The following is a 20500-nucleotide window of genomic DNA, read 5'->3' on the forward strand; positions in this document are numbered from 1 at the left end:
AAGCAATCCCACTAAACTCAAGGACAAGACAAAGGTGCCCACTCTCCCCATATCTATTCAATATAGTACTCAAAGTTAAAGCCATGTTTGGGACTGGTGAGGAGTAATAAGACAACGAAAGGAGATCAAGGGGGTGCAAATTGGCAAAGAAGAAGTCAAGGTATCACTATTTGCTGATGATATTATAGTATACATAAGTGACCCCAAAAATTCTACCAGAGGACTTCTACAGCTGATAAACAGTTTCAGCAAAGTGGTTGGATATGAAATTAACTCAAATAAATCAGTAGCCTTCCTTTATAGAAATGAAAAAAGAGACTGAGAAAGAAAAGAGTGAAACAGCACCCTTCACCACAGTCACAAATAATATAAAATATCTTGGTGTGACTCTAACCAAACAAATGAAAGATCTGTATGACAAGAGCTTCAAGACTCTCAAGAAATAGAAGAAGGCTCATGGATTGGTAGGATTAACACAGTAAAAAATGGCCATGCTACCAAAAGCAATCTACAGGTTCAATGTAATCCCCATCAAAATTCCAATACAATTTTTCAAGACATGGAAAAAGCAATTCTCAATTTCATATGGAAACACACCAAAAAAAAAAAAAAAAAAAAAAAAAAAAACCAGGATAGTGAAAACAATTCTTAACAATAAAAGAACTTCTGGGGAAATCACCATTCCTGACTTCAAGCTGTATTACAAAACAATAATGATAAAAACTGCATGGTATTGGTACAGACAGGTCAATCAAAGGAATTAAAGACCCAGAAATAAACCCACATACCTATGTACACTTTATCTTTGACAAAGAAGCCAAAAACGTACAATGGAAAAAAAGAAAACATCTTCAATAAATGGTGCTGGTCTAACTTGCAGTTAATATGTAGAGAAATGAAAATAGATCCATATTTGTCACCTTGGACAAAGCCCATGTCGAAGTAGATCAAGGACCTCAACATAAAACCAGATACACTGAATCTCAAAGAAGAGAAAGTGGAAAAGAGCCTTGAACTCATTGGCACGGGTTGGGGTAGGTTGGGATTTCATAAAGAGAACTCCACTAGCTTTGGCTCTATGATCAAAAATTGATCAGGGAACCTCATGAAACTGTAAAGCTTCTGTAAGGCAAAGGATACAACGAACAAGACAAATCAGCATCCTACAGGTTGGGGAAAAAAAATCTTTGCCAACTCCACATCCAATAGAGGGTTAATATCCAAAATATATAAAGACCCCTAGAAGCTAACCTCTAATAAAACCAAACAACCCAATCAAAAAATGAGGTATTTATGAGAATTTAGAACAGAGGAATCTCAAATGACTGAGAAGCACTTAAAGAAAAGTTCAAAGTCCAAACAATCCTGAGATTCTGCTTTTCATCAATCAGAATGGCTAAGATTAAAAACTCAGGTGATAGCACAAGCTGGCAAGAATGTGGAGAAAGAGGAACACTCATCCCATTGCTGTAGGATTGCAAACTAGTACAACCACTCTGGAAAGTAGTCTGGAGGTTCCTCAGAAAATTAGAAACAGATCTACCTGAAGACCCAGCTTGAGAATATTGTCCTGAGTGAGTTAACCCAGACCCAGAAAGACACATATGGTATGTACTCACTTATAAGTGGACATTAGCCATAAAGTGAAGGATAACCATGCCACAATCCACAGACCCAAAGAAACTGGATAATAAGGAGGTCCCAAGGTAGGAAGTTGCTTGAGTGTGACAACTATCTCACTTATTTTTTCCCTTGATATATGTTGCCATATACTCTATATATGGTTTCTTTCCTTAAAAAAAATTAGGAAGACTGTTTTACATTTTCCATCTTCCTGACTCCACTATTATATTATCTGAAAAAAATATTTGGGAGTATACACTAAAAAATGAAATAATAGTAACCAGACAGGTAAAAAGGAGGAGAGGGAACAAGGTATCTCAAGGAGAAATGAGTACTTTTACAAATATGAATTTATAATTATATCAAGTACTCTATCTAATTCCCAAAGTTATTTCAAGTGAAGAAAGTTAAAATATTTGAAAATAAAGAATTAAGAAGCAAAATGAAAAAGCAGTCTTACGGTGATGATTCCAGAACTATGCTATTAGCTTGCGTTGATGATGGAGATCTCTGACTTACAAAATCCTCACTGGGGGATGTATGAACCACATGGTCTACCAAATGACCAACTGAAGACGGCCGAACCCGGGTCCCCTCTTGTGTGAATGAAGAATTTCGACTAAATGAAGAGAAACAAAGTCTGAACAATAGTATACTTTAATTTTCCCTGTTCTTTTTTGATCATGTTTTCATGAGAAAATGTGTGTGTTTGTGTGTGAGAGAGTCTATACTAACTTCGTAGAATCTCTAACAGTGATATAAACAGTGTAATATAAGTGAAAAGAACACACATTGTGAAGTCAAGACATGCCTGCAGTCTATAAGCTGCCCTCAAACCTTAGCCACTCCACTCTTATCTCCACCTAGTGTTACTTGATTTCAGCCACTATGAACCTTATGTCCTATTCCACTTTTCACATGCATTAAGACTCTAAGACACTACAACAAGGATGCATGTGTCCATCTATAATTAGGATTTTGTAGATAAAAAAATGAGACAGAAATTAGTTTCAAGATTCAAACAGTGACTCTAGAGCCACTGCTTAATCACTATGCTGTCCTGACTCATAAAAAACAAAAGAAACCTATCATCCTTAAAATTATTTCATTCCCTAGAAACTTAATCCCAGCTACTGCTGTTATCTAGATCATCTCTCTTACACTTCTCCCTTCCTCACCTTGCTTCTCTTACCTTGCCCTCCCTCTGATACATATTTGAGGAAGACTTTCTTATCTTTTTATTACCTATTCCAAAACCTGGCAGGTTTGTAAGAAATGCTAGACTGCAACACACACACACACACACACACACACACGCACACACGCACGCACGCACAGAGAGAGAGAGGAGAGAGAGAGAGAGAGAGAGAGAGAGAGACCCACATTTTAGAAAAGCAAAATACAATAAAAAATTTTTGAAACGTTGATCAAAGGACATAATTTTTATAAATTGTGATCTTTAAACAATAAAGTGTGTAGCCACTACTGCACGAAAGGTTAGAGCTGTACCACATGGTTCTTGGCCCAGCTCTACCTGAGCTGACGGGGTTACTGTTAGTCTTTTCCTAGGCCACAGAAAGTACTAGAGATTGCATCACAATCATTCAAACAAAGCATTTTCAAACAATTTATACCCCCTTAGAAATTCTGGTAGAAATCTATATGAAAGTAAATGGACAGTTTTAGGAAATGTTCAAGTCATGACTAAATCATGAATTATCCTTCCAGTGAAAACAAACTGCTGAGGAAAGTGAAGGCTGTTCTTCAACCTTCTACTTGCTCATTCCCTAAGGCTATTCTAGGTCACTTTACAAGGAGCAGAGCAGCAGGAAAAGAAGCAAGAATGTCTGAAGTAACAAAAGCCATGTGTGGGACTGGTGAGGTGGCTACCCAGGTAAAGGCATCTGCCACAAAGCCTGAGGACCTGGTTTCAATCTTGGGGATCCTAAAATGTAAAAACTTACCCCCCCAAGTTGTTTTCTAGCCCCATATGTCCACTGTTGTATATGCACGCCCACATACCCTTGACACACACACACACACACACACACACACACACACACACACACACACACACAGAGAGAGAGAGAGAGAAAGAGAGAGAGAGAGAGAGAGAGAGAGAGAGGAAGAGAGAGAGAGACATGCTTAAAAAAAGTAAAATACAATATTTTGTTGAAAGTTTGATCAAAGGACATAAATACTTTATAAATTGTGATCTTTAGGCAATAACTTAGAAAGCACAAAACACAAGCATGATGCAGGCTTGCCACTTACTGGTTGGGAGTTCCAGGTGGAGACCGGGATGGGAGACTTTGTGTTTCTAACCTGTCATCAGATAACGAATTTCTGCTGACTACTTCCCAATCCATTAATTTCCGGGCCAAAGGCTTACTTGGAGATCTGCAGAAAATATATGAATAATGCATAAAAAGTTTTGTTTTTATATAATCTTAAAATTCATTTTAGTAAGTCATAGTCAATTTGCTCATTATGATATATTTATATCATGATTTGATATGTTATGATTATCAAAAGGCTTTACATGACAAAAAAAAAAAAAGAATGGGTCTATAGATTGTTGTCTATATGCAGGTGAGGGCACAAGATAAGGCAAGGCCTTATCACAAGATATGGTGATTGGACAGTGAAAAAGTAAGGCAGGCACAGCGTTTAAGAGAGAGGAGAGAGGAGAAAGGAGAAGAACCAAGATGGAGGCAGGGAAGGACAACCCAGATCTGTGTAGCCTTAACGGGCCACAGGTAATTATAAATATTTCATAAGGGATGGAATTTTATAGGACAATTTGTCTTATCTAAGTGGGCAGCTTATATCAATATTAAATGGCTCTGAGTTTATTGTGTGGATGTTTTGTGGAGTCATAATTTAAGATATAAATCTGGTTCTTTTTTTTTTTTTTCTGGAGCTAGGGACTGAACCCAGGGCCTTGTGCTTCCTAGGCAAGCGCTCTGCCACTGAGCCAAATCCCCAACCCCAAGATATAAATCTGATTGATAAATTACAATCTGATTGAATTTTGATTTTAATGGGTTACTCCAAGTTCTGACTATAACTACAGGGGGCAGCTGCTGGTAATGTGAACAGAGTCTGCAACAAGAGAGCTGCGAGACAGGTGGTCTTTGTATGGAATGACTTGGCAGAGACCCACCTTGGGAACCAGATAAATGGTGAGATCACTGCAGGGTCCAGAGAGTAGCCTGCTGGAATGTGGGATGGAAATTGGGAACTTAAGAGACAGATAGAGATGTTTTGCTCATTGAGATGAAAATACCCCACAGATGCCATGTGGTCGACTGGAGCTGGCAACAGTGTGGGTTTGTGAATTCCTTTTTTAATATTTACTACTACATGGGTCTATGAAGAATAAGGGATATTGAAAAAAATATGAGAAGCAATGAGTAGTTTGCTTTTCTCAAATTGCTAATGTCAGAAGTCTTTACAGAACACAGTTTACCACAAAGTATAATGAACAATTCTTACCACATCATCTCCTCAATGACTTTCTGAACCTCTGCTTCAATGAGGAGGTCCAAAAAGATAATCGTGCATGCTGAATTTAGTTTTTTCTCTTTTTTCCATTTGTTTCTGTAAAAAACATTCTGTATCTTGTATCTTTTTAAATAAAGATTATTCTAATTTTAGTTATGTGCACGTATTCTTGTATGTGTTTATGCACACAGTGTGGGTGCTTGCAGAGGCAAGAAGAGGGTATTAGGTCCTTTGGAGCTAAAGTAAAAAGTAGGCAGCTAGAGTCTGCCTGGGATGAATTCTGGAAAATGGACTTTAGTCTTCTGCAAGAGAGCAGCAATGGCTCCCAACCACTAAGAAATTGCTCCAACACAAAAGAATGTTTTATTATCTATTGTCACTACCATAGTGATAAAATAGAATTAAGTAACATGCTAAGAAAAAGATGCTAATCTCCACAGATCAAATGGTATTCAAAAACATAAGCCCTTAGAATTTGACGAATGTTAATAACCAATGTCTTCAACATGTAAATTTAAGTACTACTGAAATCTCCTTTACTTAAATGTATACTTTTTTGATATGTAGAATTCTGGAGGTTAATAAAATAAATTAAGTGACAAATATAACATATAATAAATCACCTTATATGCTTTTAATCTCAGTAATAAATTTCCCAAGACCCATAAAAATCATGTTATTTTCAATGACATCACAATATAGGCATACTGCAAAAATCAGATCATAAAACTTTTAAATAGAAACACTTATTTGTATAAAACAGCACAGTAGGGTGACTGCACACATGAATTCAGAGTGGTTATGACAGCAAAGCAAAAGCTGTGTAAACTCGAGCTGGACTACAGCCTCCCCTAGATGAGTAGCTCTTGTCAGTTCTTAGCGGCCAAGAAAGAAAAGGTCAGTAATGATGTAGCATCTGATAAGTCTACCATGCTCTAGAAGAAAGCTTCCAAGACTATCCGGGCAATACAAATTGGCCTTGATAGAGAAACAAAGACAAAAGCACAACAAACACAAAGTTGGTGGATAGGAGAAGGAGAAGGAATAGGTCTAGGAAGATTTGTGAGAGGAGGTAATACGATCAAAATATAATGGACAAAATTTAAAAAATCCCATAAAAACTTATTTAAAAACCAATTAAAGCTATTTTTTTGGTCACGGCCCATTATATTTAAAGATCTTCATTCTGCGAATTTTTTTTCAGATTTTGCAATAATAATAAAGACTGGACCTATGTAATTTTAGATTACTGCAAGTTTTTCCACTTTAAAATACTGTCCATAATTCCTCTCTTGTCATATATTACACTACATAAATTTATACAAATAAAGAAAAAATACCAAGCAAAGTACAAAGTAAATGCAAAATTAAGTACCTCAAACAGACCCAAAGAGTGAAATCAGTGTGTACCTAAATCCAGTGTGATTAAGCTTGTAGTTGCAGCCTATAATTTCCTTTATGACACATTAGCTGCACAAACAGAATGGCCTGAGAGAATGGCAATGCTCAGCAAATGGTGCTCCACCGTGTTTTATGTCCACAACAGGAAGCATTAAAAAAATCATGGCTACTAGGGACACTGAATTCTAACTATGGCCTACAATAGAAAAATTGTTTCTATACTAAATATTTAAGTTCACAGGTAGAACAGGGTCATGACATACTTCTTTACACTTAATTTTATGAAAAATCTAGATTTTCAGTACAAGGTTTCAGACTCTTTAAAAGTCTGTTAAATTAAACTGGAAAGATGGCTTAGTGGTTAAGTTAAGAGCACTGGCTCTTCTTCCAGAGGACCCTGGTTCGATTCCCAGCATCCTTGCGGCAGCTCACAACTGTCAGGAACTCCTATTCCAGGGCATCAAGCAACCAAATACAAACATACATGAAGATAAACTACTAATGTACATAAGTATAAAAACTTTATTAAGTTATGAACAATAAATATGTATGAATCAAAATCATACAAGTATCTTATTATTTCAGGATTTGATAGCCAAACCATCTTAGTCTGACCTAATCTCTTTGAACTCTAAAACCAACGTGCATCTTCTAAAAGAGACATGGTGCTAAAGGTAACCAACAAGCAAACAAAAAGGACAGACTCAAATTTCATTTTCCAAGTGTAAAGTCAAAGTAATTTAAGCACAGAGATGTCTTCCTAGCACCATGAGCTTTAGTTTAAGACTTAACTTGAATTCTGGACACCATTAGATTTAACCCCTCACAGTGGAGAGCACATAAATTCAATTAGTCACAAATGAGAATATACTATGTAATCTCTTCGATTTAAAACATAAAATCTCAAACTCATCATAATTTACCACCTATAGTTCCTTTACTAATGTTAATCCTTACTACTCACAAACTGTTCTTTCTTCATATATTAGACTAAATGTAAGTGGTGAGAGCTAAGATTAATTACTACTAGGAGAAAAAAAATCACCTGAAAAATTGAAAATCCAGCATACTTACCTAGTACAAACTGTCCAAACATTTCATTCTTGGTAATGAACTAAACATGTTTGGAAATGTCTTGAGTTAACTAAATTTCAGGCATTTTACTTTATTAACAGTTTTAACCTCAGAGACCCACCCACTCAAGCTTGCTGTCTGTTTCCTGTTCTGAGCGGAAATTTCAGAGAAAAAAATACCACACTGTTAGCAATGTGGTGAGTTTATTTTCTGACCGTGGCACCTTATTTTTCTGTTGAAGAAATTTGCTCTCATTTCTTTTTCAGATATTATTATATGATAACTGAAAAAGTGTGAAAGCAATCAAAAAAGTAGATATATAAGGACAAATGGGATAATCATTGGTAAAATTTTTCATATAAAGTTTAAGGCCTTTTTTATCTTTTTATTTATACTGCCATTTAAAATTCTAAGAGAGATAATAAATTTGGAATTCTTAACCAAAATGACCTAATTCTTGCTAAGACCATTAGAGAATTTTAATACCTAGTTATGAGTTAGAGTCTTACATAAAACAATCTCAGGAGCTAGGTGGTGGTGGTGCCCACCTTTAATACCAGCACTCAGGAGACATAGGCAGGCAAATCTCTTGAGGACGAGGCTAGTCTGGTCTACAAAGGGGGTCCCAGAACAATCAGGGCTACACAGAGAAATCCTATCTGGACAAACCAAACAAAACCAACAATAACAACAACAAAAAACAAACAAACCAACAAACAAGCCCAGGAAAGCATAGACTTTCAGAGACAGAAAAATCATTAAGACAGCCCAGCAATATTAAAACTTCTCCCCAAGACTTGAGCACAGAGTGTATGCATTCCCTGGGATTTGGGAACCTAGCACCTTAAAAAAGAAACTTCCATACCCTCCTGGGCCACATACACCAAAAAAACAAAAGATAGTCCCCTACAAACTCTATAGCATTTTAATAGTGAATAACAAAACAAGGAAGATCAGGTATAACAACATTCTAGTATGTACAAAACCATTAAAACCATTAAAACACCATAGTATTTGGATTCTCAAGAATGAGGGTGGGAGCTGCAAGCAAGACAGTACAGAAAACCAGAACAAATTCTTTCTAAATTAGAACAATTATGCCATTTAATGTAAAATTATATCTTAAGGTCGGCTGTATGGAAAACATTTCAGTGACACTTACTAAACAAATCCCTTTGTTTTCCAGGTCTATACCATTTTTAATTGGAACAGTCGTGTCCGCCATGCATAGACAAACAGACACACTAGGTATCAAACCCATACTTGGCTAACTCATTCTTTACCCTTAATTATTTTTCTGAAATGTAAAACTGATTGTATCATTTTTGTCTCTAATAAATGAACTGGACCTCACAAAGTCTAATGAAATGCAGATAAATACATTTTTTAAAAGGCAGCTAGCTAAAAAGCACCTTATCTTTTGATAGTATGATTTAATACATATAAATGGGCTTGATAAGAAAGACTCCTTACAATGCTCAAAAGTATGTAATAAGAGAGTAACTTTCTAGTAAAAAGTTGTATTGATACTCAATTTAGCCTATTCAAAACTATTGTGCTGGGCTGGAGAGATGGCTCAGCGGTTAAGAGCACCCGACTACTCTTCCAGAGGTCCTGAGTTCAATTCCCAGCAACCACATGGTGGCTCACAACCATCTGTAAAGAGATCTGATGCCCTCTTCTGGTGTATCTGAAGACAGCTAAAGTGTACTTATATTTAATAAATAAATAAACCTTTAAAAAAAAAAAAAACAAAAAAAAACTATTGTGCTCAATACATGACTAAAGTTCTTAAATATGTTTTTAATAAAAGAAGCAGGGCACTAGACAATCTAGTTTCCATTTCATCGACAAAGTATATCATTTAGAAAACATTTCTAATGATTTTTAAAAAACGTGTATTTCACATGTATGTGGGTACACCTGACTATGTGCATGCATACTACATGCATGCAAAAGTACATGGATCAGAAGCAGGCATCGGAACCCCTGAACTAGAGCTATATATAGTTGTGCACTACCGCGTAGGTGCTAAGAACTGAACTTGGACCTTCTATAACAGCTTTTAACTACTGAGCCAAATATCCAATCCTCATTTCTAATCATTTTAATGCTTTTAAGAATTCAGTGACCTGTTGGACTGGTGAGATAACTCAGTGGTAACTACAAGTGCTTACTGCCAAGCCTGACAATGTGAACTCACTCAATTGAAAGAACTTTGTGTAAAAAGTTTTACTCTGACTTTTATTTACACACATCTTGTGTGCCACTACCTCCCCTGCCATACATCATGTCAACAAAATGTCAAACAAACAAACAAACAAAACCCAAACCCTTCCATGCTAAAACAGGATTGACTTACCTTGCAAATACCCTGTCTTTATTTGCCTTTTCTTTGCCATACTGAACTGACTGGACTTCAGTTCTCCCACTGAAATATATAAATATACATGACATCTTAAAGGGGACTACAGCATAAAATTACAATATAGAACATGAGTATACAACAATTTTACAAGTGACAAGATATCTGAGGTAATAAAAACAATAAAAGCGGCAGAGTAAGAAGGAAACTTAATTAATAGTTCCTCAAGTCACTAGACCAAGATGTGTCACTAGACACATGCTTGATGGCAGGAACTCCTCTCCTGGGTGCCCTACTAAAACGGCCTCTCTAAAGTCCGAAGTGGCCTGTACCATTCGAGCTCTATGGCCCTGACCTACTCTAACAGAAGAGCCTTAGTTAACGCCTCTGTTACCTAATGATGGGGCTGAATTATGTGGTGATTTCGTTAACTTTTTCCTTTCCTACTCCCAACTATCACAGACATGAAGACTGTGCAGCAACTTCTTCTGTACAATATAAGAAATTTCAGGTTTCTGACTATAGAAAAGAAATGATGTCAGAAATACTGTGAATGCTTGGCACTGTTTCTGCTTTGAAAGTGACTTGCAGAGGAGATTCTGATCCTCCTCCATGGTATGTCAGTGTATCCAGCTAACTATGTTAATGAAGGTAGTTCTCAGTGGATTTATAAAGGCAACCTGTTACTGAGTTGTAAGTAAACATCAATTTCTAGTACAGAAAGAACCATTTATAAATATAGATATTTAATGTATATAAAAGTAGCTAAATACATGTTCCCAAAGCCACATTAGCAAATTTCAGACTATATTACTATAACAAATATAAGTAATTTTGAAAAAAATGGCATGACTGATAATTAATAGATTAATAAGAAACTTTATTTTAAATGTGAAGTTTCCTAAATATTATATTTCCTCTATTTAGGCCATATATTTGGGTGCATTAGTCTGAATGTACTTAATCCCTTGGATATACAGAATAGCAATAAGCACGAATATAAACAGAGATGGTCAAGAAAGCAAAAAACTTTTTTTCAAAATTCTCAGCTCTACTTCTAGTCAATAATCTTTCAACATCTTAAGTATAACAACAGGATCAATACCCTTGGCCACTGCTTACCATGAAGCATCTCCATTAGGTTAAGAACTACGGACAGGTTTGGTCATCCTGCCTTTCCTGCTTCATTTCCAAGTATATTAACATTTTAATAATTAAAAGGTGCTTCCAAGACATTCTAAAGCCAAGAACAAGAACGATAAGCACAGACACTATAAATATATGTGACATATGTCCAAACACTGATGTGCAGTGTACTATCACAGGCCCCATAATTCTGTGCTGTGCTACATTTATTATGGGACTGTAAATAATCACACTCCATTTTCTAGATCCTTCTCTACTTAGTTTTCTACTAGGTTATACTCTCATGATGTGTAAGTGAAAGATCAGAGAAGAGAGAGAAATGCAAGCAGGTACTGGCAAGTGCTGGGGCACTGAAGACAACATCTTGATGAAGCAGTACTGCTCTGACAGGCCCAGGACCAACTGGAGTGGCCATGAAAGTGTCTCTGAAGCACTGTAACTAATAGAGAATCCAGATCAAATGTGACCCTTACACATTATTCCTCGCACACACTTGACTCTTCATAACCACCCTCCACACTTACTCGCCCATTTTTGTGTGTTTATTGTTTTATTTTTAAAGGCCTATATAACCAAACCTCTGGATTAATTTTATTTTACTTAAAATATAAAAAAGAGCTCTCAGTTTCTCTCACTCCCTGACTGATATATTAATATTGCAGTGAAACAGATTGAAATACAACTCTATTGATCAAGAGGCTAGAAATAACAAGTCAATATCTGTAGCAAGCAAGAACAATTAATGTTCAAAAGGGATTTATATTTCATATTGTCTATAAGATACCCTTTCAAAGTCAGCATAAAATAAAACTCTGTAGCAATTGCAATATCAAACTGTGACAGTATGAATTTAAAAAATGAGAAGGTACCAACTGCTAAATAGATGTATACAACCTCAATGTAATAATTCAAGTAGTAGAGAAAATAACTAAAATGTAGGCCAGTTTTAAATTTGAGATCTCATTACAAAAATTATTCTAAGAGTTCTTTTCTTTAAAAGAACTCTTTTTTGATGATTCCTTTTTGTATGTGCACTGTTGTTTTGCCTGCATGTATGAGTGTGTGAGAACCCCTTGTAAATGGAGTTACAGTATTGACCTCACATGTGGGCGCTGGGAATTGTACTGGGTCCTTGGAAAGAGCAGCCAGTGCTCTTAATATCTAAGCCATCTATCAAGCCTACTGAAACTTATTACATATTTACTTAGAAAAGGCAAGGCTAGAGTTATAGGCATAATCTTATACTGTGATTACAGTAGATATGTTCAGAGAAAGAGAGCTGCTGTTCATTGAAAAAAGGGAGAGAAGTTTAGGAAAATGTCACAAAGTATGTATGTTCAATATGACACATTTAGATATTTTGTCCATGGGGATTCAAATACGATTCATCTGCTTCTTCTTTTTTTTTAAATTTATGCTTATATTTTTAAAAAGCTTTTATCATTTTAAGGTCTTTCTCTAATCCTTTTCACAGTTGTGAGGATGAATGCTATTGGTAAAGGCTTACACTTTATTCTCAGGGCTTTGCACCAAGACTTCTTAAAGTTATCTTATTTTCTTGAGTTATTTGAGTGGTTTTCTTGTTATTTAATTGGTCTGATTTTACTATTTTTAAAAAAACTTATATAATTATATTTTGACTTTTAGGAGTAAAAGTATTTTGTCTATATGTATACATGTGTACTACGAATATTGTTTTAGTGCCTTCAGAGGCTAGAAACAGGTATCAGTGATGTAGAAAAAAACCTGAAGTTTCAGAATAGCCAAATATTATTAGATGTGCCTCAACAGAAGAATGGATAAAGAAAATGTGGTTCTTTTAAAAAGTGACATCATAAAATTTGAAGGAATTAGGATGGAAGTAGAAAAAACATTACCCTGTGAGAAGTATCTCAGACTCGAAAGACAAAAATGGTGTACAGTAACTCTGTGGGTGTTAGCTACGAAGGCAACAATAACCAAGCTACAGTCCACAGAACTACAGAGGGCAGATATAGAGTAAAGGTCTAGCACAGCAGTTCTCGACCTTCTTGATGTTGCTACCCTTTAATAACTTAACCATAAAATTATTTTTGGTGCTACTTCATAGTATAATATGGACAGTGATGTATATATCTGATATGCAGAATATCTGCTATGTGCCTGCGTGAAAGGTGTCTGACCCGAAAGTTAAGAACCACTGGTCTACATGAACCAAATGGACTTAACAGATATTTATACAACATTCTATCCTAAAACAAAAGGATATACCTTCTTCTCACCACCTCATGGTACTTTCTCCAAACTTGACCATATAATTGGTCATAAAACAGGCCTCAACAAATACAGAAAGATAGAAATAATCCCATGCGTCCTATCAGACGACCACGGGCTAAAGCTGGTCTTCAATAACTTTAAGGGAAGAACGCTCACATATACATGGAAGTTGAACAATGCTCTACTCAACGATAACCTGGTCAAGGAAGAAATAAAGAAAGAAATTAAAGACTTCTTAGAATTTAATGAAAATGAAGGTACAGCATACCCAAACTTATGGGACAATGAAAACTATGCTAAGAGGAAAACTCATAGCGCTGAGTGCCTGCAGAAAGAAACAGGGGAGAGCATATGTCACCAGCTTGACAGCACACCTAAAAACTCTAGAACAAAAAGAAGCAAATACACCCAGGAGGAGTAGAAGGCAGGAAATAATCAAACTCAGAGCTGAAATCAACCAAGTAGAAACAAAAAGGACCATAGAAAGAATCAACAGAACCAAAAGTTGGTTCTCTGAGAAAGTCAACAAGATAGATAAATCCTTAGCCAGACTAACGAGAGGACACAGAGAGTGTGTCCAAATTAACAAAATCAGAAATGAAAAGGGAGACATAACTACAGAATCAGAGGAAATTCAAAAAATCTTCAGATCCTACTACAAAAGCCTATATTCAACAAAACTGGAAAATCTGCAGGAAATGGACAATTTCCAAGACAGATACCAGGTACCAAAGTTAAATCAGGAACAGATAAACCATTTAAACAACCCCATAACTCCTAACGAAATAGAAGCAGTCATTAAAGGTCTTCCAACCAAAAAGAGCCCAGGTCCAGATGGGTTCAGTGCAGAATTCTATCAGACCTTCATAGAAGACCTCATACCAATACTATCCAAACTATTCCACAAAAATGAAACAGATAGAGCACTACTGAATTCCTTCTATGAAGCCACAATTACTATTATACCTAAACCACACAGAGACCCAACAAAGAAAGAGAAGTTCAGACCAAATTCCCTTATGAATAGCGACGCAAAAATACTCAATAAAATTATGGCAACCTGATTCCAAGAGCACATCAAAACAATCATCCACCATGATCAAGTAGGCTTCATCCCAGACATGCAGGGATGGTTTAATATACGGAAAACCATCAACATGATCCATTATATAAACAAACTGAAAGAACAAAACCACATGATCATTTCATTAGATGCTGAGAAAGCATTTGACAAAATTCAACATCCCTTCATGATAAAAGTCCTGGAAAGAATAGGAATTCAAGGCCCATACCTAAACATAGTAAAAGCCATATACAGCAAACCAGTCGCTAACATCAAACTAAATGGAGAGAAACTTGAAGCAATCTCACTAAAATCAGGGACTAGACAAGGCTGCCCACTCTCTCCCTACTTATTCAATATAGTTCTTGAAGTTCTAGCCAGAGCAATCAGACAACAAAAGGAGATCAAGGGGACACAGCTAGGAAAAGAAGAAGTCAAAATATCACTATTTGCAGATGATATGATAGTATATTTAAGCAATCCCAAAAGTTCCACCAGAGAACTACAAAACCTGATAAACACCTTCAACAAAGTGGCTGGGTATGAAATTAACTCAAATAAATCAGTAGTCTTCCTTTACACAAAAGAGAAACAAGTCGAAAAAGAAATTAGGGGGAGTTGGGGATTTAGCTCAGTGGTAGAGCGCTTGCCTAGCAAGCGCAAGGCCCTGGGTTTGGTCCCCAGCTCTGAAAAAAAGAAAAGAGAAAAAGAAAAAGAGAAAAAAAAGAAAAAGAAAAAAAAAGAAATTAGGGAAATGACACCCTTCATAATAGTCCCAAATAATATAAAATACCTCGATGTGACTTTAACCAAACAAGTAAAAGATCAGTATGATAAGAACTTCAAGCCTCTGAAGAAAGAAATTGAAGAAGACCTCAGAAGATGGAAAGACCTCCCAGGCTCATGGATTGGCAGGATTAACATAGCAAAAATGGCCATTTTAGGAAATGCGATCTACAGATTCAATGTAATCCCCATCAAAATACCAATCCAATTCTTCAGAGAGTTAGACAGAACAATCTGCAAATTCATCTGGAATAACAAAAAACCCAGGATAGCTAAAACTATCCTCAACAATAAAAGGACTTCAGGGGGAATCACTATCCCTGAACTCAAGCAGTATTACAGAACAATAGTGATAAAAACTGCATGGTATTGGTACAGAGACAGACATATAGACCAGTGGAATAGAATTGAAGACCCAGAAATGAACCCACACACCTATGGTCAATTGATTTTTGACAAAGGAGCCAAAACCATCCAATGGAAAAGAGATAGCATTTTCAGAAAATGTTCCTGGTTCAACTGGATGTCAGCATGTAGAAGAATGCAGATCGATCCATGTTCATCACCCTGTACAAAGCTTAAGTCCAAGTGGATCAAGGACCTCCACATCAAACCAGATACACTCAAACTAATAGAAGAAAAAGTGGGGAAGCATCTCGAACATATGGGCACTGAGGAAAATTTCCTGAACAAAACACCAATGGCTTATGCTCTAAGATCAAGAATAGACAAATGGGATATCATAAAACTGCAACGTTTTTGTAAGGCAAAGGACAATATGGTTAGGACAAAACGGCAACCAACAGATTGGGAAAAGATCTTTCCCAATCCTACAACAGATAGAGGCCTTATATCTAAAATATACAAAGAACTCAACAAGTTAGACTGCAGGGAGACAAATAACCGTATTAAAAAATGGGGAACAGAGCTAAACAAAGAATTCACAGCTGAGGAATGCCGAATGGCTGAGAAACACCTAAAGAAATATTCAACATCTTTAGTCATAAGGGAAATGCAAATCAAAACAACCCTGAGATTTCACCTCACATCAGTGAGAATGGCTAAGATCAAAAACTCGGGTGACAGCAAATGCTGGCGAGGATGTGGAGAAAGAGGAACACTCCTCCATTGTTGGTGGGATTGCAGACTGGTACAACCATTCTCGAAATCAGTCTGGAGGTTCCTCAGAAAATTGGACATTGAACTACCTGAGAACCCAGCTATATCTCTCTTGGGCATATACCGAAAAGATGCCCCAACATATAACAAAGACACGTGCTCCACTATGTTCATAGCAGCCTTATTTATAATAGCCAGAAGCTGGAAACAACCCAGATGTCCTTCAACAGAGGAATGGATACAGAAAATGTGGTACATCTACACAATGGAGTACTACTCAGCTACCAAAAACAATGACTTTATGAAATTCATAGGCAAATGGATTGAACTGGAAAATATCATCCTGAGTGAGGTAACCCAATCACAGAAAAACACACATGGTATGCACTCATTGATAAGTGGCTATTAGTCCAAATGCTTGAATTACCCTAGATGCACAGAACACATGAAAGTCAAGAAGGATGACCAAAATGCAAATGCTTCACTCCTTTAAAATGGGAACAAGAAAACCCTTGGCAGGGAATAGGGAGGCAAAGTTTAGAACAGAGGCAGAAGGAACACCCATTCAGAGCCTGCCCAACACGTGGCCCATATATATACAGCCACCAAACTAGACAAGATGGATGAAGCAAAGAAGTGCAGGCCGACAGGAACTGGATGTAGATCTCTCCTGAGAGACATACCCAGAATACAGCAAATACATAGGCAAATGCTAGCAGCAAACCACTGAACTGAGAACAGGACCCCCGTTGAAGGAATCAGAGAAAGGACTGGAAGAGCTCGAAGGGACTCGAGACCCTATATGAACAACAATGCCAAGCAACCAGAGCTTCCAGGGACTAAGCCACTACCCAAAGACTATACATGGACTGATCCTGGACTCTGACCTCATAGGTAGCAATGAACAGCCTATTAAGAGGACCAGTGGAAGGGGGAGCCCTGGGTCCTGCTAAGACTGAACCCCCAGTGAATGTGATTGTTGGGGGGAGGGTGATAATGGGGGAGGTTGGGGAGGGGAAGCCCATATAGAAAGGGAGGGGTAGGGGTTAGGGGGATGTTGGCCCGGAAACCGGGAAGGGGAATAACAATTGAAATGTAAATAAGAAATACTCAAGTTAATAAAGATTAAAAAAGAGAGAGAGAACCACTGGTCTAGAGGGAGCAGATAGCTTTCCTTAGGAAAGAAAAATAGAACTGATAGACAGACAGACAGACATCTGATGCACAGGTTATCATATGTGACTCCTATGAAAGTCTTTCTGTCCTTCCTTCCTTCTTCCCTTCCTTTTTAAGTTTTTTGAGACAGGTTTTCTTTGTGTAGCCCTGCCTGTCTTGGAATCCTCTATAGACCAGGCTGATCTTGAATACACAGAGATCCACCTGCATCTCTCCACAGTGCTAGGACTAAAGGTATATCCACCACACCTAGCTCAAGAGCGTTTTCTTCTATTAAACTCTGAGTGTATAGTCATTTCTCACTAAGAAGGCATACTAATTCTAGAACATCAGAACCCTCGAACTGGCAACAATAGATGCTGGGAAACAAATCTAGGTCCTCTGAAAAAGCAGTAAGTGTTTTTTTTTGTTTGTTTGTTTGTTTGTTTTTTTCTTTTTTCTTTTTTTCGGAGCTGGGGACCGAACCCAGGGCCTTGTGCTCACTAGGCAAGCGCTCTACCACTAAGCTAAATCCCCAACCCCGCAGTAAGTGCTTTTAAGTACCTCTGAGTCACACTCTTCAACTCCTGATTCAGAGATCTTACAATGCTTGAGATTTTGCATACTGAATAATATCTACTATGTTGGCTTTAAACTTATTTGAATTAAAACCTGGCTGCATAATATTTTCAGTTACTTCTCTATGCATCTCATTTTAGAACTAAGCTCCATAAGTCTAAAGAAAACTTTTACTTGACATACAGATTGTTAAAAACAATCCAATGTGATGAGATTCTAACAAGACTGATCAAGACATACAAAACATACAAACATGAATGAAAGAAGCCGCCAGAGAGTGGTGGCGCACACATTTCATCTTAGCACTCGAGAGGCAGAGGAAGGCTCATCTCTCTGAGTTTGCAAACAGCCTGGTCTACAGAAATAATTCCAGACATTAATGGTTACACAGAAAAACCCTGTCTCAAAAAAACCAACCAACCAACCAAATAAATAAATGAAGAGTTAAAGTACCATCTCTATAGATTCTAGACCTAAAAAGATAAGGAAGATTATTGGAAACTTTATGACAAAAAGGCCAACAACTTACATGGAATGAAATACATCAACTACCAATGTTTGTTCAGAAAGAGAAAAATCTGAATTGACTTATGTAAATAATCTGAATGTATTATTAAAAAAACTTTCTTTAAAATAAAATTAGCCCAGAAAGAATAATTTATAAATTCTATTAAGCATTTAGTATTATAAAGAAGGACTGGAAAGATGCCAGAATCAATAAAGTGCTTGTCACAGAGTCATGAGGACCTCAGTTCACTCTCCAGGAACCCAGGAAAAGACAGTACGGAATCTTGTGCCTGCCACTGAGAAATGCTATGTTGACTATGCAAAATAGGTGTAAGGCTTGGGTTTTTTTGTTTGTTTGTTTGTTTGTTTGTTTTTTGCTTTTTGTTTTTTTTGGGGGGGGAGCTGTGGACCGAACCCAGTGCCTTGAGTTTGCTAGGCAAGCGCTCTACCATTGAGCTAAATCCCCAACCCCAAGGCTTGGTTTTTAAATTACTATCTATATACTAGAAAGTTCCTTCTGTTTCATTGGTGATTTTTTTTCCAAATAATTTTCTTCAACTGTCTTTTCTATTTACATTCATCATACCTAGCTTTTCTATTGGATGTTGTACGGTGCAATTCACCCTGTTTGGCCTTTTTTCTCTCATTTTACCTGAAGCCTGTCTGAATTGGAACAGGAAGTTGGTTACTGCACTTTACTGTTGGAAAGATGTTTTAATGCACTGTGTAAACACTGTCTCTGTATTATACAAATACTGATTTCTGAATGAGCAGAGATGATTATAGGCTGGACTTTGGTATAATTAAGCATCACATCTCTAATTGTTTTGTGAACATTCCCTCTCTCACCTTCTGATTGGTTTATTAAAAATGCTGATGGCCTACACCGAAGGCAAGAAAATAGGTGGGACTTCAAGGAAGAGATAGGTCTCTGGGAAGTAGTCAAATGTGGGAGGATCCCCAAGGGAAGTGCAGAAGAAGAGTAGGCTGGGAGTAAGAAGGATAAGTAACTAAGGAGATACTGGGCAGAACAGAGATAAAATAAATGGGTTACTAAGTTAAGAGCTAGCTGGGAACAAGCCTAGCTATAAGGCTTAGGCATGCATACTAATATAAGTCTCCCATCATTATTCAGGAACTGGTAGTTCTAAACAAAGTCCTGTAGTACTCTACTCTAATTTCTTTGTAGCCTAAATGTACATGTGTGTGTGTGTCCTTGCATAATTACACTATTGGTCATTTAGGAATTAAACACATTTAAGGAATAGCTTTAGGGTTTGTAGTGTACTCTCTGATTCAGAGAGGCCAATGAGTTTTCTGTCCCTGCTGAGAATAGAAGCTGGTACCAGCAAGTCTCTCATTTCCTTGATTGTCACCATTGACCTGACACATTCTTCTTCAGTCTATTTAACATTTAAATTGGCAAGAACTGTCATCTTACCTTTCTAAATATTACCTTTAGAAAAGTAGGAAAGGCTTTCATAAAGCATGTTATCAAACTCCTTAAGAATCTGCTGTGTTTTGCTTTTAGGTAAAAAAAAAAAATTCTATTTCATGGTTAATATTAAGCTCCTGTACATACATTTTCCCCCCTTGGGATGATAAGCATGTATTTTAAGTGATATATCATATTGTTTTGACTGGTATTACAAACAGTATTTATAAATGTTGAGATTTATATTATTAACGTTTTGGAGGTATATCCATGCATTTTTCTTTTTTTTAAAGATTTATGTGTTTATTTTCTGTAAGTACACTGTAGCTGTCTTCAGACATATCAGAAGAGGGCATCAGATCCCATTACAGATGGTTGTGAGCCACTATGTGGATGCTGGGATTTGAACTCCAGACCTCTGGAAGAGTAGTCAGTGCTCTTAACCACTGAGCCATCTTTCCAGCCCTTCATTTTTCTTTTTATA

The 20500-nt window shown here is 36.8% G+C and overlaps 1 protein-coding gene across 9 annotated transcripts in view; it reads right to left on the reverse strand.

Annotated features, from left to right (window-relative positions):
• Ptpn4 (protein tyrosine phosphatase, non-receptor type 4) overlaps positions 1-20500 on the reverse strand; it is a 180150-nt gene that overhangs the window by 48120 nt on the left and 111530 nt on the right. For 7 of the 9 annotated variants that reach the window (NM_001100479.3, XM_017598666.3, XM_039090322.2 and 4 more), the window contains 3 exons: positions 9968-10036; positions 3898-4023; positions 2084-2242 (listed from right to left, as the gene is read on the reverse strand). In NM_001100479.3, the coding sequence (NP_001093949.1) occupies positions 2084-2242; positions 3898-4023; positions 9968-10036 (354 nt within the window). The remainder of the gene's footprint in view (positions 1-2083; positions 2243-3897; positions 4024-9967; positions 10037-20500) is intronic. The other 2 variants (XM_063272020.1, XM_017598667.3) reach the window with 1 other exon arrangement.

Source organism: Rattus norvegicus, chromosome 13 (assembly GCF_036323735.1).
Source record: "Rattus norvegicus strain BN/NHsdMcwi chromosome 13, GRCr8, whole genome shotgun sequence".
In the NCBI taxonomy this organism is placed as follows: domain Eukaryota; kingdom Metazoa; phylum Chordata; class Mammalia; order Rodentia; family Muridae; genus Rattus; species Rattus norvegicus.